At 39.2% G+C, this 23692-nt stretch overlaps 1 protein-coding gene across 1 annotated transcript in view; it reads right to left on the bottom strand.

Annotated features, from left to right (window-relative positions):
- Positions 1-6701: 6701 nt before the first annotated feature.
- Positions 6702-23692, bottom strand: part of MYOM1 (myomesin 1) — a 72142-nt gene continuing 55151 nt past the window's right edge. The window contains exons 25-37 of the mRNA XM_065628789.1: positions 22935-23071; positions 21954-22098; positions 21270-21329; positions 20946-21013; positions 20265-20378; positions 19494-19581; positions 18710-18748; positions 18511-18616; positions 16489-16652; positions 15028-15064; positions 14695-14717; positions 13020-13075; positions 6702-7718 (exon numbers count right to left, since the gene is read on the bottom strand). Of these exons, the coding sequence (XP_065484861.1) occupies positions 7425-7718; positions 13020-13075; positions 14695-14717; positions 15028-15064; positions 16489-16652; positions 18511-18616; positions 18710-18748; positions 19494-19581; positions 20265-20378; positions 20946-21013; positions 21270-21329; positions 21954-22098; positions 22935-23071 (1331 nt within the window). The 3' untranslated portion in view covers positions 6702-7424. The remainder of the gene's footprint in view (positions 7719-13019; positions 13076-14694; positions 14718-15027; positions 15065-16488; positions 16653-18510; positions 18617-18709; positions 18749-19493; positions 19582-20264; positions 20379-20945; positions 21014-21269; positions 21330-21953; positions 22099-22934; positions 23072-23692) is intronic.

Here is a 23692-nt window from a genome sequence, read left to right as displayed (position 1 = left end):
AAGAGTAAAGCATGCGAGAATGGACTATGTAGGTAAGAAAGAACATGCTCTCCAGAAGTTGTACTTCAGATAAACATTGCAACCAGTGTCTGATTTTGAATGTCGTCAAATTATTCTGTATGTTTGATAGGAGATTTTGTTGCTTCAGAAAGAATTTGCATTCTAGCATTATATAATGGATAGAGGCTGAAACAATTTTTCATAGTTCTCATGGAACAATAGAATATAAATTATACATTTAGATTGTAAAAAAAAATTCAAACATGGTAGCATTATGAACTTTACTCAGCAATTCTGCTAATATTAATCTTGAACATTTTGTTATACATTTGTGAACAATTACAGCTTAAATAATAAAATGGAAAAAAGAAAGGTTTTTTAAAATCTTTGATGTGTGTGTTTGTGTATTTCATTTACCATGTATAACAACATTATGCTTCTGGATAGCAAATAGTTTTCAGTAGAACAATACTGATATGACTGCATTTCCAGCTTTTGAGGAACCATCCAAATTTTAAAATTAAAAAAACTACACTAAAACTTTAGTTTAAATTTTAAAAAGTATTTCCAGTAGGTTTTAGCTGAAATATCAGGAAAATACCAATTTTTCTTTTAAGAAAAAGTTACCGCCTGATTCTGCTATGACATCAAAGAGAGATCTGCTGTTGACCTTATGGTGAGCAAAATGGGCTTTGCAGTCTGAGGTTTGGGACATTTTTAGAGTGTTCTTCTGAGATCTGGCTTGTTTTCTATTAAAACCAGTGAAAAGACCCCTGTGGCATTTTGCAGTAGTTGGATCAGGCATTCAGTGGTGCCGTCTGTTCTATACATAACTTACATGCTGCCATTGAAGTTTGTGGGAGACAGGGTCCCAACCTGAAGAAGCAGCGAGAAGTGATGGATTTTTAGAGAGGTCAGGCAGGTTGAAATAATCACCACGGCAAAGTGCGGTTAAGAGTTCTGTGAAACAACCTGCAGCTTCATAACATTTTGAAAGGCTAGACTCTCTTACTCTCTAGCAGACTGATGTAGTTGCCCATCTGTAGATTTTTATAATTTTCTGTAACAGTTGCATGAGAACCTACATGTATTAAAGGTCTCATTTAAAATATTCCTACCATGTAAATGCTCCTGCCTGCGTTTATGTACAGGACCTACACTTCCGTCATTCGCTGCTGTGCTACTCCAGGTTTCTACTAATTTAATCTATAACAACCAGATGTAGAACAGGATGTAATGTATTATAGTACTGAATCAAGCTCTCTGTGTCAAACCGTACCTTAGTCTAGTAGGATGGTTTTAGTTCAGTCTGTATTTTAACTTTCTTCCACCACTTCTTTGTGTAGCAGTAAGTATTTTGCTTTGCATAATTTTTTTTCTCTATTGCATCATGCATATTTCTGTCACTCGGGGTGGCCCATCCAAATTATATAAATCCTTTACCTTGTTTACAGAAATGTTTTTACTCTAATGGCCTCCATATAAGCTCTCTAAGTAGTACTTCCTGCAGCAGGAATCTTTCTGTTGGTTTTAAAGAGGCGAATGGAACCGTATTGGAATTCTACTGGGTTTTTAATTAAATTAAATTAATTAATTAAATGGGTTTCTTCCATCAGAGATGTCAGTGCCTCAGGTGCTACACATTGAAACATCAATGAGATTATTCTTTGTTTTCTAATGCTAACAATTTTATAAAGATGGATTAGAAACGGATATTTCTTGTGTTTTCACTATTTCTACATTTTTCATAGATCTAACACCCTAGAAATATCAGCAGTGTTTAGTAATCTTTCAAAAATAATCCATCTGGAAAAAGCCAATATAATAAGATTGAGCCTTCCAAGAGCTGAAATCAATAAAAATATTTTGCTAGTAATTAAACTATCTTATTTTTATTTCATGTATTTAATAATTTCTGGTGACTTAAAAGTTGAACTCAGCTTGCATATTGACAAAATAAATTCTGACCTTTATTTTTATTGGTTTGTTTTTCAGCTTAAACTCTGGTTCTTCCAAGGTATCTAAGCATCCACAAAGGAGTTATATTTTTGTATATCTTCAGTACATAAACATGTGAGTGAACACAGTAATGGATGTGAATGAGCATAGTAATGATTTAAAGCAGAGATTCTTGGCTTGTAAGTATTCCTCACTTACATGCACCATGAAACTAGACCCTTTTACAAGAACCCAGACAGTCTGATCCTAGCAAGGGGAAGAAGGGATAACATTGGGCTGAGTTGCTGAGGGGAAGGAGGAAACTGGGTTTAGCAGGTCTTGGAAGCAGAAATATGATTGCTGTAGCAAAAAGGGGTGGAGAGGAATGAGCATGTGGGGCAGCTGATAATTTATGGGTTATATCCATAGTACCTCACCGAGGCCAGGAGGGAACTGATGAAGTGGAGAGGAGTGAAAAGCAGTCGTGTGAGTGTCGGTGGTAAGAAATGGTGAGATGGCATCTTGATCCATCTGATGAAACAGGTATGCATGAAAGATGGATCAAAAAAAAACCCCTGCTTATGGCGCCCTGCATCCATAGGAGATGGTTTCTGTTTCTGGAGATCTTCCCTTGTGGCCATGGTGAAAGGTACAGCTCACATGGCAGTAAGAGGACTGAATGTACAGTTTCCTTGAGAAAGTAAGTGGGGTCTGCCTCAGGCTGTGATGGCTTAAAAATATCAATTAACAGATCCACATAACTGATATCAACATTCTTTTAGAGTAGTAAATATATCCATTCTGGACACGATTTGCTTTAATAACTTCTGCTTATCATGGACATTTTTTAGTAATTAAAATCACAGATCATGATTAAGATACTTTCAAGTGACTGCAGTGCACCTAATCTGGTACTGAGACATAAGTGCCCATCTACCATGCATTTAAAGTTATGAAGCATTACAACTGTTATGAAATAAAACACTAATAAACTTTTGTTTTAAAATATTGTGACTAGTCTACCACCCACGAAATCTCAGCTTGAACGTATTATCCAGATCATAACAAGAGCACACTCTTCACTCGAGAACAGCAGGGTTTACTCAAGGCTTTTTTTCCAGTGGTTGCTTTCCCTGCCTCTCCAAGCTTTCTGTGGGCTGTGGAACCTTTTCTGCTACTGCTGCCTTCCCGTCAGTCTTCTTTGCAGCTCGCTGGTTGCTTTTTGTATCCTTTTCTGTTTCCACAGGGGGGATTTCATTTGGATCAGGTATCTCTTCTGTAGCAATAGTTGCTTCTATGTGTGGCTTAGTAAAATCTGGTTTAGGAGAAGTAATAAAATTTGTCTTCTATTTACTATGCTCAGCAACACAGAAGTACATGGAGTAAGATTTTGCTTTCACATTGGTTAGGATCTTAGCGTGTTCTTTTCCCCTTCACATATCCGTATAAAGAGATTCAGTATCACAAATAAAGTCACTACTTTTTACAGAACCAAAAGCAAGCCCAAGTCTTTATGGTCTCTAATTAAAAAGATTAAGAGATAGAACCTGCAAAACATTTATGGATGTAAATAATTGTTTCTCACATAAGTCATCTCATATACAGGACTACTCAAAAATGTTTAGGTTATCCATCCCAGTAAGGCAAGAAAGGAAAGAAATGCAATTAAATATTTGTTCTTACCTTCGAAGCAGAAAGGGGAGGGGAATAAGAGCATAAAATGTTCTGTCAGCAATGACAGAACATGTATACACTCTGTATACAAACAAAAAATATTCAGGCAAAATATGTAAAACAGATGTTCTGATAATGTTGGAATTTAAGCCTTATTTGGAGCTAAAATGCTGTACATGAGGCAGTTGTGATTGTGAAGAATAAATTAATGTCCAAGTAGCAATTATATAGTAAGAGTCTAAAAGAACATTAAAAATCTGTCATGTACAAGAATGCTGAATCACCAGAGCGCTTTTCATTTTCCACCCTTCCTCTAAATTGGACAAAAAATGGTCACTTGTAATTTCGACTTTACCACTCAATATCAACATAAAACTAAGAGAAAATAATTGATTAATCTCGAATAGCTATACGACCAGGATTTTCTAAAACACTTTGGCATTTAGGGTCCCTTAATTAACAAGGCCTTATGTTTAGTAAGTGTGGAACATCTAGATGCTGAAATGAGTCTCACTTCGGAAAATAATGTCGTCTGTGTATACCTACAGGCTTATGAGTTCTTTCCTCTGCGTTTAGAAATGTGAAAGTATTTTTTATGGCTTAAAAAACTGTCATCAGCCAGGTAAGCCAGGGTGAGAACTCACAGCCCAGTGGAAAGGTGATTTAAAAGTGTTGATTTAAATCTCTGTCACTGAGGTGTAACCTGGCAATTCATACTTTGTATTTGTTGTTGATTAAGAGCATACATACCGTAAATTTGTTTGGGACCTGAGAAATATTGATTGGCATAGACTATTAACAATTCTTTCATTGGAGTAGAAGACCATAAAGGTGAAAGTGCTCTTACCTTTCTTTTCCGCTTCCTTCTGTTTGCTTGCTGTTGTTTTTTTCTTTTTAGATGCAGTTGTATTATTTTGATCGTGTCCTTGGACTGTGTCAGCCAGCCCTGACACAGAAATTACAATCACCTGAAGCAAAGCAAGAACAAAAAGCTCACAAGCGAGGAGTGTGGATGCATCACAAATTGAGTTTGAAACCACCATAACTGAATCCCTGGCAGCAATACATTTAGAAGCAGCTATTACTCTAACTTTCAGGGACACGTTATCTTCTGAAGCAAAGAGAAGTAGAATCCAGCCTGTTATCTGGGGGACGCCCCACTTGTATTCCCTCTCAGTTCTGCCAAAAGGAGGGAGGTAGGAGGACAAATTTTTGAAGATAAAGTAGCAGAAATAAACTGCTACCAAAATGTTTAAAAGTATGCTCATGCTAAATAATAAATATCTGTTATCAGGTATCGCTAAGAGCAAGTCATATTGTTTGCACTCTGGAGGATGGAAGAGAGATGGGACACTGTTGCTTTTAAGGTGTGTGTCCTGGGATCAAGGTGGAGTGACCTGCTTATTGCCCTTCAGTTGGCTTCATGTCACACTAAGCAAAATTATAAAATAATTTCATATTAATTCTTTACTCAGAAAGTTTTCTTTATCTCAAATTACAGATATTCTTATGATTATACTTTAAAATTTAAAACTTGGGCTGTTTTACTTTGTCTGATAGGCAGCTGTTGTGACTAAACAGTCTGAACTTTTAAAATAACAGATATTGATTAATTAATGTACACAATTACACACTTAAACCTTAAAATTGCAATAATGTCAGCAGGTTTGATGCCTGTATTTTTACTATTTTAGGAGATAAAGCTGTGTGAACACATACACTTTATGTGAATTGCTGAAAACACATTAGTTTTACATAATTTCATGTTAAAAATCCCTGCAATGTGAAATTTATTCTGGAAGAAAAAAATATTTACACTAAATAAACTTAACAGGTTCCTTGAAACTGGTGGAACTATTCATGCATAAAGTTAGGCACATGCTATTGTGTTCTGTTAGGACATGAATCTGATCTAAACCTGTTTAGTTTTGTGGGGTTTTTTGTTTTGTTTTTGGTTTGGTTTGTTTGTTTCTGTTTTAATGATTAAAATTGCAATCCTTAGCCCTTTACAGAAACTGATTTTTAAAAATATTTTAAAATTGCAAAAATCACCACTTTTGCCATTGCCGGCTGTGTTGAATCTATTGTTACCTGAGCCATTAATAATTCCTTCATGCTTCCACTTCGCCTTTAGCATGAGCTGACAGTAAACCTCAGCTGACGAGGGTTTAAGTGAGCATTCACTGTGCAGCACTTGCTGGTGACATCCTCACAGAAATGTCAATACTGCAGCAAAATGAGCGCCTGGGAAGCAGCTCTATGTCTGCAGTCACAGTAGCTAAAAATGACAAGAGAAAGTATGTGAAAGGTGCATACAGATTATGCTCACACTGAAAATATATACTTTAGGGCTTTAGATTTTGACGTGAAGGATTGTGCTGTTGTGAGACTAGTCATGAAAAGAATTATAAATATGGCACGTTGCTCTACTAATTTGCAACTGGGCTGATATATCGTATCACAAGTATATATCACATATAGTATATATCACATGTATATATATATATCTCCATCAGGATGGACATGTATGTACATTCTGTTGCTCTTTCTCAGCTGACAGTAATCAGTGGTGCTGTAAAATAGCTGACATGGAGTTTTTAATCTATATAAATGTGTTCAAATATCTGGACAAATGTTTTTTGTCTGAAACATTTTTGTCTGAAAAAAACTCACATTTTTTTCTAAGTTCCAATGAAGATTCTTTTTGTAGCTGTAAAAGGTCTTAACGAAATATGTTATTTCTGATCTCCAGTGTTAAGTTTGGAAGAAACACTCTCAGTCTAACAAAATGCTTACCCAACACCCTTAAATCAAAATTCATGAGCAGGTCCATTGAATTACATGAGACTATTCCTGTGTCTGAATTTGCAAAAATACCTTGTTGAGTTGAGATGTGATGCCGTGAAGGTCTGGACAGAAAGGTGTGAAGAGATGCCATTGTGGGTTTTGTCGTGAAGAGCAAAGTGAAGATTAACAGGGATCTAAAGGGAAGCTAGCGGTAATGACAGTGGTGAGATCATTAAGCTACTAAGATACTGTGCACAACTACCAAAGCTGTGACCAGTAAAACAAGACACAGTGAAACAAGCTTGTGGTGGAAGGAAAGAAGTGAATCCAGTTTATTTGTGAACATAGAGGAGAGTTCGTACAGTTTTGCAGACACACACACACACACACACATACACACACATTAGTGTTCAGGCCTCCTAAGCCTAATTTTCATTTATGTTACAGTACTTTTACCCCATTTGGGCAGATTAAACAATATATATGGATGTAAATGACACCCATATTAAGGCCTCTCTAAATTAACACAGCAATACAAAGCCGCCTTAATGTAGACAAAATCAGCACTAATTTCTCTACAATTTAATTCTCTAACACATTCCGTCTATGCTACTTTACCAAAGTTGGAACAAATCTAAACTGCTACTCAAAAAGGCCTCAATCATTTTTTTATCTTTCCATCTATTATACCTCATAGGTTACCTCCACTGAAACGATTCTTCACCCTTTCCATTTGTGTTGTATGGTCAAACTGCCCAGGAAGAGGGACAAATGGTGGACCTGTGTTTACAGCCAACATGCATTTGGCCTGGCTGAAGATGCTACCGCTAGGTTCTGTGAAGTTAGCACTCAGAAAATATGAAAGGCCCTGTTTTCTCTGGCACAATTAAGTCTATTCGAAGCAAAACTGAAGCAAATGGAAAAACCCAAGGCTGCCTGCTAAAGCAGAAAGCCTTTTACACACACACATTATGTCAGCCTATCATCCAAAATCTCCCCCGTACTTCTGTTGCCTAGTCTTAAATTCACGCTTTAGTTTTCTTATCTTCTTTCGTTTTCTCTTGCTCAGACTGTCTCTCTTCCTCAGGTATGTACACACTTACAGTGACATCGCTGGTCTCTGTGCCGTAACTGTTCTTCACCACAATGCTGTATTTCCCAGAGTCGTGTGTGGACACGGTAGAAATGGTAAAGCTGACATTTTTTCCATGTTCAAATCTCAGGATGCAGTTAGCGTCTGATACAAACGGTTTTTCATTCTTCAGCCATGACACCTCTGGAGTAGGATCTCCCCAGACAGTGCAAGAAAGATTAAGCGCCTATAGAAAAAAAGCACAAAAGGAATTACAAGTAAGAGTCAGTAAATACTGGCTCTGTTTTTTGATGCCTGATCCTCCAAATGTTCCAACCCCCTATTTAGCTTCCTGCTTTTAGTAAATGGATGCATATCATCATCAGTAATCAATAATTTTTGTCAGAGTCTTCTGTATCATAAAGGAAAAGAAGGAACTCAATTCAAAAACTCCATTAAAACCTATCAATATTTTATGGACCTTCTTCTCTACTCTCATAATCATTAGTAGATCTTTCTCCATGCATATTGTTTAATATAAAATTAGATAGTATCTGCATTTGTGTGTTAGACCTGAAATGAGAATTTGAGGAACCGTCAGACAGATTTGCTCATGTTAAGCTCACTATATATTTACCACAGAAGTAAAGAAAGTGTGCCTACCTTTTAAAATAACTAAGAACAAAGTGTCCCTGGAATATTTTGTTTAATTTAGGATCTTTTAAAGCTATGCCCTGACAGCTCTTGCAATAGATTTGAATTGTCTTATGCACTCCTGTAAAATTTTTTAACTGAAATCAATACAGACTTTCCTCTTTCTTTGCTGTTCATGTAAGTGTTTCCCTTTTACGTTAGTAATGTTCCTAAGGGCTGAATTGAGTCCCATCAGACTGAAGGAAGTATCTTCATTGTCAGAGAGATCACTGGCAGCTGGATACACAACGTTCAGATCTCCTTTTTTTTTGTTGTCAGCTGAGAAATTAATGTTTGGGAGATACCAATACATATAAATAATCCCCTCCCCCCAGTCACAATGCCATGGGAATCTTCTTGAAAGAGTTTGCAAAAAATGAACATCACATAGAGTCAAATGTTAACAATGTTCATATGAAACTTCAGTGGTATGTAGGCCTTTCTCTGGACCTTTATTTAGGAAGGAATCAACCTGTGTCCAAGTATTAAATAGTACATTGGTCTGAATTTAAAAAGGTATTCAAAGGAGATTTTTTTAAAATGGAACTTGAAGAATTTTTACTGCAGAGAAAATGGTCTTCAGTTGTTCATTGGGAATGGACTAAGTGATATATAACAAATGGGCAAGCTTCCACTTGACTGGAATCAAGTTTCTCTTACATTTTTTAAGGTTTTTGATAAAAATACATCAAAAATAGAGACAACTGAAGAGCACTTACATTGTTGGCACTGTAGGCTGCCATAAAAAAAATCTACTGTGAGAAATCTATTTAACAGGCTACCTTCCCTTCACCTCTCTGCTTCTTATCTGGTAGTGTGATGGTGGAGGATGGGACAGAAGACAGATAACCAGAAAGCTGTTGAAATGAGCAGATACAAAAAACCAGATACCTCTATACAAATGAAAGATTTTTTAACCTCTGACAACAAAATGAAAATCAAATAAATCCCATATCACCTAAGGACCAAAACGAGAACAAAAGGGAGGGGGAATTCTTCCCTCCATCAACAACATTTAATTCTTGGTACTGAAGGAAAGGCAGATTCCAAGTAAGAGGTGGTTACGCCTTGGTGGAAATGGTCTCTATCTGATTTCCTGCAGCACCTACAGCTGGTGACCGCGTGGGGCTGTTGACAGCCTTCTCTCATAGCCTGCTGCTGTGAACATGAATGTGGTTTTGATCGGTACACCAATCCATCTTTTTGAAAAACAAGGGAAAAGCAGGAGGTTTTACTTTTCCCCCTTTTCCTTATCTCTTTCAACACAAACATGCCCTCAGCCTCAGCTAGACGTTACATATGGGTCCCCTCAGGTGCTCGGTATTTCCTACTGTCTTGCAATTCTCTAGCAAGCAACACATCACCACTGAGTCACCCCAGCTGTCACTCCAAGATGCTAATCAGCTGATGTAATTTCCAGGCAGTTCCATTAGTGGCATCATTCAAACCTCAGGTGTTTGAAGTGGTGTCAGTACTCCTTAATTCAAAGAGATTCAATCAGCAGTGATGGCTCTTTTTCTTCTAAATAATTCCTTAAAATAGCTGCATTTTACTTAACCTTGCATTACTAGCTCCTTTTTTTGACATCGGTGCTCCTCTTGATGTTCACAGCTCTTATTATTTATTTTACAGCTACTAATCTGCAGAGATGTATCTTATAATTCACTACATATACGGTGAGATCTTTGGTTTTCCTGAAGGGAATTCCATTATTATGGAGCCTTAGCCAAGGAGAAGTGATTTCCCACTGTTCCTGCACATATCACAGAATCACAGAATGGTTAAGGTTGGAAGGGAGCTCTGGAGATCATCTAGTCCAACCCACCTGCTGAAGCAGGTTCACCCAGAGCAGATCGCACTGGAATGTGTCCAGGTGGGTTTTGAATGTCTCCAGAGAAGGAGACTCCACAGCCTCTCTGGGCAGCCTGTTCCAGTGCTCTGGCACCCTCAAAGTAAAGAAGTTTCTCCTCACATTCAGATGGAACCTCATATGCTTCAGTCTGTGCCCATTGCAGATCTATTCCAGATTTTCTGTTCTTTGGGCAGGAGATTGTCCTGCTCATGTGTATCTTTTTTACTCACAGAAACCCCTGGTTATAATACTGTACTCAAACTGAAATCCTTATCCTGGTAAAAAAAGTGTGTCCTGTCCTCCTGAGGGGAAGAGGTACCTTTCCACTACAAGAGAATCCCCTTTTTCCAGTAGTTGTCTGGCTCCGATGGTTATCTGAGTGATGGAAAAATAGACTGGAAACCTGTCTACATGTTGTGGCGAGTGAATGAAATCTATCAGGAAACATGATCTATCTGAAAAAAACCCTGGATGAGTGAACTCCATCTCTTTGAAACAGATCTTAGTATTTCAGAGCTGCACACAGAAGTTCCCATAACAAGTCTGGACCTGCAACATTGAGGCATGTCCATTTGGAGCAACCAGCAGCTGCAAGTCCAGACTCTTTGTGTCCCCCACTACCTTTTCTGCCATTCACTGCAGATTATCATGAGTAGGGCAGTACACGTGGCAGAAGGAAATATGTCATTGTATTTCAAGAGTTGTCGTGCCTCTTGCATATTAGCACAAACTCACATTCAGAGGTGGTTTGGACAAAGATGCCAATGACTGAATTGAAGCAGCTCAATCATGGGAACCTGGTCTATTCTTCCATCCTACCTGTGAGGGCACTTATCCCTGGTAGAAGGGTAGAATGGAGAGTTGGTGGGCAGGAGGATGCAACATGTTGCTTCTAGGTCTCAAAGTGCCTCTCTGTCAGAACCCTAAGCTTCTCCTTTTAAAAAAAAAACCTCCTACGCACTTACAGGCCTGCATTAAAACAGATTAATTTGGTTAATTTCGCTTGCTGTACACAAAACTTATGCTAGTATTCACTGTCAGGTCAAATTCCTCCCTAATATGAACTGACACTTAGCCTTTTCCAATTATATTGCGCTGCTGAGGAACATTTCTGTCTGTCAGTGGAAGTCTCTTAGGCCGTCTGGAGCACCGTTTGATTAACACTGGGTAAACACCGGTTCATTTATTCTCATACATATACTTCAGCTCACATGTGAAAAGCTAATAAATAGCATCACAGTCATGGCGTTAAGTTTAAGTTTGAGATACCCATATGCTTGGAAGTTCGGTCTAGGGATACCAATCTGTTCATATAACTCTGTAGTTATGCCTTCAGAATCAAAGCTTGCAATTGCCAGGCCTCTGCTACCTCAATTACTGTTTTTCAAAATCCTTGATGATTGTGCAATTTGCAGGAATTACACAACAGATAATCACATTGCCCTCTCTTCAGCATGTATGCAAACGACTGACAGATGAGCCAACACCATCCAGACAAGCACCGTTTTCCCTGATCACTCTCTGTCCTACTCCGTTTCCCAAAACAAACATCTACTGAATCCAGAAACATGAGGTCAAGGATATTTGTCTCGAGTTCTGGGAGTGTTTCAGTCACTTATTCAAACATCATAAATGTCCTTGCTGTCAAGGACAATGTGTGTCTGGGTAAGATTTTGCAACTCATTGTTTACAAATTCCCTTTTTACAAACCCTACACATTTTCCTTTAGTGAGCTCGTGGTCAGCTTCGTATCAACTCTCTTTTGGTCAAAAGCATAAAACTCATAATAACCACCGAAATTTATCCCCTGCCGAAGCAGCATGAGAGCCTTATCTCCAAGCACAAGCACTATTAGCTGAGAATCTGCAAATTCATTCTGTTTCTGTGTGTCTTCTACCTGCAGTTAGAATGCTCCTATGAATGCTTCTTGCTTCTACGGTATTTTCCAAACTGCTAAATCCTTTAATGAAAGGTTAAATGTTATTTCACTTTGTAATGCCAACCTGGTTTATTTTGCCAGAGCTTCTGCATTCTTCTATCTGTTAGCTTTATCTAGTGTTGTTAAGCGATTCAGACCAAGATTTTAGACTCTTAACGCTGCTGCTCAGCTTATAATCAAATACCTTGAACTCGGCTGACCTACTGCCAGATAAAGCCAGAAATATTGGGAAGCTGTCTTACTGTGGTTGTCACATCACAGCTTTTCAGTGACATTCACATGCTCTATTTCAGCATTCACACACGTAGAGAGGAACTGGGTAGTGGTAGAGCAGCGAGAAGTGAAGAGCAGGCACTTTGTGGTCTCAGTACTATTAAGCAGCAACTTGTAGAAGCAGCACGCTACAAAAGGTTTGGTAGATTGAGAACTGACTTTCTGAGTAATCTGTTCTGTGCTCAAGCGTTGATGTAGCCATGTTCTCCTGGGAGTGTTTTACAATAATCTTTTGGTTAAACTCTGCTAATACAATCCGGTGACTTCTTTTGACTTCCATCTCATTTACCTTGATGAAACAGAGAAAACTTGCTCCTTTTGTCTGGATGAGAATTGAGTTGTTATGGTTTACTACTTTTACATCATTTAAAAGCCAGCCTTGACAGGCGTGACTGTCTTGCCACACTGCAAGGAAGTTAACTGCAAAAGACATAGAATGACTAGCTATCTTGTAAAAAAGGAATTAAACCTCCATGATACCCTGTTACAAAAAAAATCTAACTGTGAAACCTGTGCATGAATTTTTAAAGAGCTGGTTATATAAGGAGTTTTAGTCTCAACTCACATTGTCATCTCACTTTTATCTAATGCTTAAGAAAAGACACTGCCCTGAATACATAAACCCATCTGTGCAAGACTGCTGAATTATGTACAGAAGGGAGGGGATGAATAAATAATGTAGCAGATTTTAAAGATGGAATCTTTAAAAAAAAAAGGTGAATATTTTCCCATCATTGAAAGGCATTCAAGCTGCTGGGCTGTTGTGCAAAGTTTCAGTTAATTTACTGTACCTTGCCCTCCTGGATGGTGACAACATCAGGCAAACCTCCAAGTACCCGTGCACGATCTGGAAATAAATAAGCATGATTTTCTTTAGTGTCTTAAAGTCGACTATGACCCAGTTTCTGTTTCCCTTCTAGATCTTTCCTCTTATTTATGTACAACTTGTCTCTGATATCTGCAGTAGCAGAGAACTATTCAGCATTCTTAGCACACCATGTGGACGTTAAAAAAATGTTGAATTCACAGCAAAAATGTGTTAATAGCTGGTGTTGATCAGTTACACAGAAGAATTGAAGTGTGTGTGCTGTGTCCTGCAGATTTTGCCATCAATTCAGTGTTACTTCTGAGCGCACAAAAAAATTCAAATTTTTTTATTGGGTGCTCTAAAGTTTTAGTGTCATAAACCAAAACCATTGTGTTTACAAAAGGAAGTGAATGACAGCTAATAAAGTGGTGGAGGTTATGTTTTGATCTAAATGCAAAGTCTCAGTGGCAGCACTGTAATCCCACCACTTTTGTACATATCTGGGTGTAACTGAGATCAATATCTGGTCTAGTTTTAAGCTCAGAGTCCCATAGGAATCTGACACAAATACAAATATGCTCATCACAGGCAGGCTTTGGTGCACTTATTCTGGAATATGGATTTTGTTTGTTATAAGTCTTGGTCAAGCCTGGCAGAGGAAGGAAATGACTATGCAGAATGTTCCTCTCTAATGTGTTCCGTAAAATATGTGCTCTGGAGCACAGAGATAATAACCTTATGAGACCAGAAATGGGACTGTGTTCTATCAGTTAACACGCCAGCTCCTTGTGAATGGTCCAGGGTTAGAAACGAAATGCCCAGGGCGCGGCTATTTCTGATCCCTTCAAGCTGTCTCAGGTGACACTCATAGGGATCACTGTACATTTCCAAACCCTGCACTACTTGGAGTCTATGTCCAGGAGGAGTTGGCTCAGATCTCTCTAGACATTTTTCCCCAGTAACTTTTCAAATGCCAGTTCTGCCCGCATTTTTATACAGGTCTGAATGTCATCTGTGGTGGCAGAACTTTGATGTGTTACATTTTTCTGTGCATTTTTCTGTAAATAGGAAGGATATCTGGTTTAGTAATTCAAGTTGAATTCTAATGACTTATTCCTCAAGTATTTATTACATACTTTTGTTTTAGCTGCTGTGTTGGAATTGACACATGGGCAAAAGTATCAGGAGATTCAGGGATCTGCCTTTCAGCAATGCAAAAGCTACTGTCACTTTCTTACCCATCTCTGTGTGTAATACAGGAGCCATTTGACATTTTAGATAGTTCAAAACTAGCCAAGTGATTTCCTCCATCTTTGGAAACAAAGTGACTTTTGTGCAAAGAACATGCATGAGAGATGTCAGCAATAAAGATAATTTTTAGAGAAGGCTAACTGGTAGTGAGAACAGGAGCTTAGACTGGAAAAATCAATATAACCCATAACTATAGTGTGATTAGCTGCAATGTGCAGCAAAGTTAAATCACTAAAAGGTCACTCTCCTTGCCTCTCCTTGGTGTAAGGACAAATTCATCTTATGATGAGCACATGCACACACACTTTTATACATGCCCTCTCTCTCCCAACAAACAAGCTTCCTGGAGAGGAAGAAAACCTTCATAAACAGTTTATTGCAACCATTGTCAAAGAAGGCCTACTTACTTTTCTCTGCAATCGCAGCTTGCCTGGAGTTGAAAGAAACAAAAAAGAAAGTCAAATTTCAGTTAAGGTTTACTTGGAGTGATTTTAAAATAGCTTGTCTTTGTAATGGACTTCAATCTGTTAAGGAAAATCTCTCTCATCATTTGGCAATACTGCTTTTCCTTTGTTACCTAACTGTTATATAAGAATTACACTGAAGAAATCACATGCAAAACTCCTACAAACTTCTGTAGGACTAGGATTTGTTTTGTAGGATGTGGTTAGGTCCAGCACAAAACAAACAAAAACTGTTATTATTTTATGGCTGGCGTATTCAGATGACATAATACTTACTTTAATCTCTGGAACTCAGCAAAGGCTTCATCAAATGCTTTGTAAAGAGAAAAGTTGATTTTAGAGGTAGGCTCAGAGGTGAATCATCAGAAGTTTAAATTTAAAATGTAGAAATAAATTAAAAATGTAGACATCATTAAAGAAGTATTAATGGATGGATGCATGTATATTGCATAAACCCTAAAATGCTGAATGGTTCAACTAATGAAGGCTATCTTGTGTATGGCAACTATTATATATAGATATGACCGCATAAACACACTGTTTTTTCTTCTGAAAGTCAGGCTTTAAGACTAAGAGACAGGAGGGGAGCAATAGGCTGAAATAATTTCACATAAAAAGAGGAAGAAACCCACAATACACCAGCTAAGTGGTAGCTTACAGCAGTGGTCTCCCAAACTTTTTTGATCGTACACCCCTATCTAAAATTTTTTTGAGCACGCACCCCCAATATATGTGTGTTTATTTATAAATTATGTAGATGTACTACTGAAGTTCTCGTATTTCCTTCCTGCACCCCAGCAAATCATCTTGCATGCAACCCTCTTCAGACACCACTGGCTTATGGAATACAAGAGATCTGTTTTTTCCAAGTACTTTTTACATCTGCTCTGAAGCATCACACGGATGGCCATGAACCAAGCAGACAGCAAACTGTCGTCTCCTTCATAAATTCAGGCCAAGCTACCACTATGTGGGAGGTCAGCCTCTGCTTTGAAAGGGAAGAAGAAATCTCTTTTCTCAGAGAGTGGAGAGAGAGTATGGAAGGAGCAACGTGGAGATGATTATAATGTTATTGTCATTAGGGAGAGCTTGCAGACCCAAAGTGAAGTTTTAGGGATGGGAATGGCTGGGGATGGAAACTTGGCAGTTTGGGTGGAGTTAATCTGGTCCCTAGGATCTGAGAGATCTCTCAGAGTAAAAGCTTCCAACAGTCAATCCGAATAATTTTAGCTGTTCCCCTAACAGTCCTTCATCATGCTGATGAAGGGAACCAGCCTTGACATCTCTGAAGAATAAGGAGCCCTATTAGATCCATCAAAGAAATACAGTAGGCAAGTCAGAGAACAAAGTTGTCCTTCTCTTCCTTCTCCAAATATTACTTGGAAAGGAGAGATACAGAAGGCATGCAGTGCGACAACTTGTATTTAAAACTGCCAATCAATGCCAGCAACGAAAGGGTTTTGTAAGAGAGCTTGGAAACGGGGCTGATGTCTCAGCAGCCGAACTGCAAGTGAGTATTTGGAATAGGAAAAATATGTTTGCAATTTATGACTTGAGAGCACAGTCTGGGGAAAACAAATTGCATTGTCCCCACAAACACTGCCTGGCTGCTGGGGACATACATAGACCCTACAACCCAAAGGGTAACAGGTCTTGGCAAGATCCTGCTGTAGACGCTCCTGCCCAACCACGCTATAATGCCCACGTACAGCTGATTTAGCAGCAGGAATGGCCTACCTTGTCCAGAAAGATCCACTGTCTTTTTGTGCGCTGTTTTACCATCAAAGAGCTCCATTGTGTATTTGCCTTTGTCCTGTGGAGTCGGCTCATTGATCTGTAACCAGATCTGCTCCCCGGTGACACCAGTCTTCACTCGGTCTGTAAACCTAATCTGAGTATCACTGAAAAATACAAAACGATGTCACCCTTTCATTTTACTGGAGTATAAAAGGGTTTTGCTCATGATGAGTCACTGAGTATGTCTGCAATTACTAGATGATTTCCAAGGTGCTATGGTATGCCACCATATTTTGAAACTTTTGAATTCTTGATAAAGCTCTGGACCCACGGGGCAGAATTGATGTGACAGTCTTTTCGTGTTCAAGGTCTAGCTCTCCTCAAAGCTTGCAGCAAGGTTATGCATCTTAGCCTATGGCGTGAGGCACACAAGAGGTATACAAATTTAAAACCCAGACTTCTGAAGGGTAATCCATGCATCCTCAAATGTTCATGTTCTCTTCTTAGCACAAGTTTATTTCTGCTTTGGCAAAACGAAATTTAGGGCTGTACCTACAAAACCCCTCGCTTTGTCACAAATGATGTTTGCTGGTTGGAATGTTTTCTGACACTCTGTTATGTTTTGGCATTTACAATTAAACATTCTTTGATGCAAGTATATCTTCTCCCACAAAAAACCCCAAGCCAAACCAAACCAAAAAACAAACAAACAAACCAAAAAACCCAAGAAACAAACCACAATTTCTCAGCTTCCTAGCTAAGCAGCTAATTACCCTGGATGAAGCAAAAGATATCAGCCACTAATTATCTTTAAACTGATAACTTCGAATATACTAGAGGGTCAAAGAACATTTTTAACAGATTAATTTGATGTCCTTCAAGATTAAATTAGTTTCTAAAAATTAAATAGAGAAAAGAGAGATAGGAAGAGAGAGAGATAATTAAGAGAGAAAAAGCGAATTAAGAGAGAAAGAGAAATCCAGAATACTTCATACTCATTTCCAGTTTTGAAATGCTTGGGACTCCTGACAGTACCAGGTCAAAATGGGTGCCAAGAAACATGAAAACCTCAAACTGTTGTCATTTTTTGGACAGCATTGCTGGTTAGTGTCAGGGTCAATAATTACAGCCAGACTGCTACAGCACAGCCTGAGTATTCTGTGCCTCCTTTACATGACTTTTATTGAGAAATCAGTAATTCAGATTCCATGCTGAAGACTAATTACTACCATGTCCACAGGAAGCGAAGCAGCAAGAGTAGTAATAACAGATTTGAAGTGATTCAAATGTATTATTACTATTAAATTAAATCTAAGTTGTTTACTTCTCTGGGTTTTCCAGTGCATGCTGGGTGCACTGGCTGAGAATTCAAAGCTGTCTGGTGGATCTGGGTATGCAACTCCCATTAATTTTATGGGGAGCTGGGCACTCAAAATCTTTTCAAAAATCGCAGTATTTCTGTCTGTCTTGGTTAGGTTCATAGTGCACACAGGAAGGACTGTCTGGATTTTACTGCCCCAGGCACGTGCTGAAACTTGCTTTACCTCCTATATGTGAGCCATGCGTTAAGAGGAGGTGCCCACTTGTCCCAGTTCCTGTGAATTGTGGCTTCTAGACAAGCAGACCTCCAGGGTAGGTATCTCTCAACCCATGGTGCTGGCCTCTTTTAAATCTTGTCAGTCTCAGGTTGTATTTGCATCACTCCTTAAAACTGATTCAGGGAAAGATGCAGCTCCCATCTAGGAGGTGCGAAATGCTCTGAAGCAGTACAGCCCTGACAGCATCCCAAGGCATAGGACTTTCTGTCCCATGAGGGAAACAACAGTATGGCCTTGCACCACCACCACCTCACTCTCATACTGGTTTCACATGGATGGAATTCACTGAAACTAACTCATATGAGAGAAGGACTCATGAGAGATGAGAAGAAACCTAGGTCTCTTCTCTCTCATATACACAGATGCTTTCTGAGTCTATAAAAACAAAATTGCAGTGACTTTTGCAAAGCTTTTGCATACTTACTTATGCACCCAGCCTACTCTCAGATCTTCCACATAGTAAGTAACATAGGAGTACAGTCTGATACCCTCAGCTGTGCTCTGGATTTTCAGATCTGTCGCAGATAAAGCTGAAAGAAGAGCACACGGCATAATGTAGCCATGCAGCCGTTCACTGTGTGTCACAATGAGCCATTCATTTGGAGAGAGAATTAAGTGCTTACCAATCCTTCTGCATACTTCATTCATCAGATCTGCAAAAGCTGTGGAAACAAAATCCAGAGACTAAGACTCTGTGTCTGCAGCTCAAGCACAGTCAATAATAGGGCAAGTACTGGCTCTGAAATATTCTCTCCAGTAGGTTTGAAAAAGAAATTGGACCTACCTTACAAAGCATATTAGAAATCTAAGTAATTCCATGATGTCCAGACTTCATTTAACAGCAGCTTTGATGAATACTGCCGCAGCTGAACAAAACTTTTTTTTTTTTTTTTTTTGGGAGGGGGGATGGAAATTAGGTTATTCAGTTGGAATGCTAATCCATCCATATACACTCTAATAGATATGTTTTCCTCCCCTGGCTTGGAAACATAAGTGAAATTTAAAAAATATTATAGTCACCATGAGTGGAAAGTCCCATAAATAAATGAATAGCAAAACATAATAAAAATGTGAAGTCTTTTAAAATTGCCTAGTTCTCTAATTTCTTTCTACATTTGTAGAATTACACTACCGATGGTCCTCTGAGGAAACCTGTTACCATTTTGCTTAGTGTTAGTCATTGTATTCTCCCAAAATTATACAGAATCCAAATCCATAGGCTGCATTCAAATATAACCTGAACTGAAAAAATCTCAGTTTTTCTGACGAGATGATCTTATACACAGGAGGAACAATGCCGCAGGAAGGTGACACACGCAGTTGCCTGCATTACCCTGAACCTGCTTGCAGGCGAGCAGCCAGGCTGTCAGCTGGTGTGGCTGCCAGCGTGCAGAAGGTGCCTCTGACCTGTGTCCTTGAGCGTTAGCTCGCTGGTGTCCTTTCCTCTGTCGTCCTTCAGTATGACTTCGTATGTGCCAGCATCTTTCTTAGAAAACTGCAATATTGTAACAGTAAAATCAGCTTTCAGAATAGTGACTGTGGAAAAATCTAGGTTTTACTCCTGGACCCAGCTGATGTCCCATCGCCATCCCTAGGGAGGTGCTGGATGTCCGGGGCTGGTGCTGCCCCGCTGCCCCCCAGGTGCCCTGCTCCTGGCTGGGGTGGTGGGATGGGCCTGGGCTGGGGGGTCCTGGCCTCCAGCTGTGGGGGAGCCCTCAGCCCCAGGGGACCCTGAGAGTTCATCCCTTCCTCATCCAAAGAACTGAGAGCAAAGAGGTAAAGTGGTGAAGCCAGGTCACAGCCCGAGCCTGCGGCAAGGCTGGGTACAGACCAGACCTCTTTGGTGACTTCGAGAGGGTTGTCCTCCGAAAGCCTGAGTGACAAGCGCTTTCCAAATGCCATTCACAACACAAATGTGTTCTCGTTCTGTTGTTAAACTGACATGCAAAGGAAGTGACAAGCTTATTATCTCTTCTGTCATCATTTCCTGAAAATCTGAATGAGCAGTTATAGATAGACATTTGCTTAGCTAAAACACAGATGCCTTGCGAGTTTTTTCCATTTTTAAAACCCACATCCTTTTTTGATTGTTCTGCTGAAATATCAGATTAGATTGTATCTTTCATCTGAATTCGTAACACTAACTTTAGCTGAGGGCTAACAAGGACAGTCACTCACGTCTGATATCAGCAGAGTACACACGCCATCTTTAAAATCATGTTCTTCATCTACCATTATCTCTCTGTCGTCTTTGTACCATACAATGTGTGTTTCCTTCTTAATATTAGCCACCTAAGATGGATGAAAACAAAAACATCGTAATTATTCTCTTGATTTGTGCAGAGGAGCTCAGCATCACATGGGTTAGCCTGTTCAAGTCTCTCATAAAGGAAGAACACGTTTTACATCTTGGTTGCAGTGAGATGTTGCAGGCCTCCATTTTAAAATGGGGGATGCAAGAGGGAAAAGAGCAGGGATAAAAAGAGAGAGAAAAGAATTGCCAACAGCGTCAGAGACCCCAGGGAACCAGTGGGTCCTGTCCAGGGGATTTCTACACACATAAACTGGCCAAAAATGAGCAAGTCCCAGGATTCACAAAGACTTGTCCTTTTCCTGGGTGGGTGGGTGGCTCACAGACCTGAAGGAAAAAGTTGAAGCTATTTTCCAAGGTGTTTTGTTACAGGCGATGAGCAGTCACCCCAGCATGATTAGCCTCCAGCAGCTGTGCCGCTATCCAATATGCTCTTGAGAGCAGACAGGCAAAGGGCATGTCTTTAGTCCCTTCCCACCCTCACCATCTAAGTAGTGGTAGGTCAAAGTGCTTTGAACATTGTACTCAATGTTTTCCTTGCCCCTTACCTTGCATTTCAACATCACATTACATTCATCAGTAACTTCCCATCCTAGCTGATCCACAAAATGAGGACCTGTTTAAAATTACAGATACATTTTTAAAGGTCACATCAATGGTATTCATGATATAAGGCCAAAGACAAATGTATTTTTCTTAACAAGAATACTGTCATATTTTAATGGGGTTCTATTTTTCCTATTTCTCCTTCAGAAGGTAAGCAACTATATAACAGAACAAAAAATATCTCTTTCAAATCAACATATGTAAATATAAACAAACTCTTAACAGACTAAGACATATGAGATTCTTATAAATATCTGTATTATCACCTTGTTTCCTGTGCCACTCTTTTCTCTGAAATTCTGCTTCATCCTTCAGCTTCTTGAATACTAGGAATTAAAATCAGCAAGAAATATTATGGTTAAACATCATGTGCCATTTGTACAGTACTGAACGTCACTATAACAGGTGCAGCTCTGTCCCTTGGAGGTCAATGAGAATCTTGCCATAGGGTCAGGTTTTCACTGAACATTTCGAAGTGTCAGAAGCTGATTATAGTTAACCCAACCTTCCTAGGTGCTTGTAGTCATCAGGAGTTTGATGTGTCATGTCTGATGAAGTGTAATCCCCAATCATAAAGCTACTTTCCACTCTTGGTAGGAAGGCAAATGAGCAGCAGCAGCGTCAGCAAGCTGCTTGTGCTCTGAGAGGTGCAGCTACTTCTTCCCACCTGAATGGGCTTTTTACATGCAAAATTTTTATTCCATCCATAGAAAAGTAAACCCTGACAGGCTGCAATATTTTACATTTCTATAACAATTCCCCTTCCTCCCAGCACTTCAAAAAATACCAGTTCACACACATGTGCTGTCCTGTATGAGGCAGGCAAGCACTGTGATGTGAAAAACCACTGGAACAGCTATTGGTATTGAAAACAGTGCAAAGTGAAGGTGACAACTAAAGTAGCCTCCGTATAATTTTTCCAGCCTACCATGCTGTATAGATTAGCTTACCATCACCAATGAGGACAAGGCTGGATTGATTGGTTGCTTTTCCATCCTGCAGTTGGAAAGTGTAAGTGCCTTCATCCTTGTCCTCGAGCTTATCCATAATCATTTCAATAAGGCCAGTGTTACGGTCCACCTTCATTTTATATTTCTTCAGGAATGGAGAGTAAAGCAACAGTTAATGGATGTCAGAGTCAGAAAATATTTGTCAAACATTATATAGTATCTTTAGCTGAAATTTTGTTTTCTCTATTCAGACTCCCACTATCTTTAGCTCCAGCTTTAAACGTAAAATGAAATAAGAAATCAATTAAAGGCGAAGCCTATTTACTGATGCTATACAAACATGTGATATTCCTGTTGTATGGTGACTACTGTGTTCTTCTTTATTAGAAAGGTTTAGATTTGCATCTCTTCATAATAATTCTTTGAGGATGATTATATTTTTATAAGGTTTTGTGTAGAAAGCTCCATCTCTACCTTCTACCTGATATCAGTGTTGCAACAAAAGCATGCCATGTCATGTCTTGGGAGTAACAAGTTCTGCTGCTGGAAACAACCACTTGGGTTTCTTTTCTTGGTGTAATAAAGAGAAGTAAGAACTGAGCACAAGGGTATGCAGGGGCCATAGATGGAGGAGACAGGATGAATCTGGGATACTGCAGTGACTTCTTGAAGACCACAATAGTTGCTTACCTGCTCCCTTATTGCAGGAACTCCTATGGTCCCCACTAGTTAAGAGAACACGTGGTACTCACAAAGCTGGTGGGAAGTCATTTGACTTCACTTTATAAGCCGCATCCAGTAGAATTCAGTTGCAGCTCAGAACTATGGACAAAGTCTTTCTCATGATCCTTTCAATGACATGTTATTTCTCATGAAAATGCATTAGTGTGGAACAATAGTTGGAAGCATGTTGGAGACAGAGACATTAATACTCATTGATACTCATAAAAATGCAAACACGTGAGCACTGAAAAGGCTTACCTCTCCATCAAAAATCTCTTTATCATTAAATACAAAGTTGGCCTTTGCATTGCCAGACAGTTTTTCAGCTTGCAACCAGAATCTCACTTCGCCTTTTTCTAAAATTTCTACTGCCAACTCAGAGGCAAGTGGGACAGCTACAAAGAAGAAAGAAAAGAATGAAGCATATACCTGTGCCGTAACAACTCTTTTCTTTTATAATCAGAAAGCCGCTTCTTTCTTTCAGACTTGGATACTGTATACAAGGTAACTAGCTTAGGATAGCTCTTCATATGGACAGAACACCTCTCTACTCATATATATACAGGATGACAGACAAGAATTAATTTTTCAATCCTTCAATCACTAGGTCTGTCCAGACTGGAAGTGTTCAGGATTTAAGTCATGCCGATGCCCCTCCATCTTAATACAAGGCTAAATCTGTTTCAAAGGTAAACTGCGAGTATCTCTGCAACGTGGTGTGAGTCTGTATAGCGCAGATCCACGGTTAATGAGTCACTTAGCAATGCTGTGGTAAGACAGTGAACTGACTCAGCACAAAAAAAAACCAAAAAACCCAAAGCATGAAGCCAGATCATAAAGTCAGCTGCTGAGCTGCAGGTTGGGAGATATTTGTAAGCACTCTGATCCTCTGCTGGGTGGAACCTCCATCTCCCAGAATTCACGAGGTGTCACAACACACCTTCAGTCTCTCCAGTACATTTTGTTTACGTATGGAATAATAATGGAAATCCCCTGCATATAGAACAATTCCTTGT

This window comes from Caloenas nicobarica, chromosome 2 (genome assembly GCF_036013445.1).
Source record: "Caloenas nicobarica isolate bCalNic1 chromosome 2, bCalNic1.hap1, whole genome shotgun sequence".
NCBI classification, from domain to species: domain Eukaryota; kingdom Metazoa; phylum Chordata; class Aves; order Columbiformes; family Columbidae; genus Caloenas; species Caloenas nicobarica.
The sequence above is the reverse complement of the archived record's forward strand: the minus strand, read 5'-3'. Positions and strand labels throughout refer to the sequence as shown.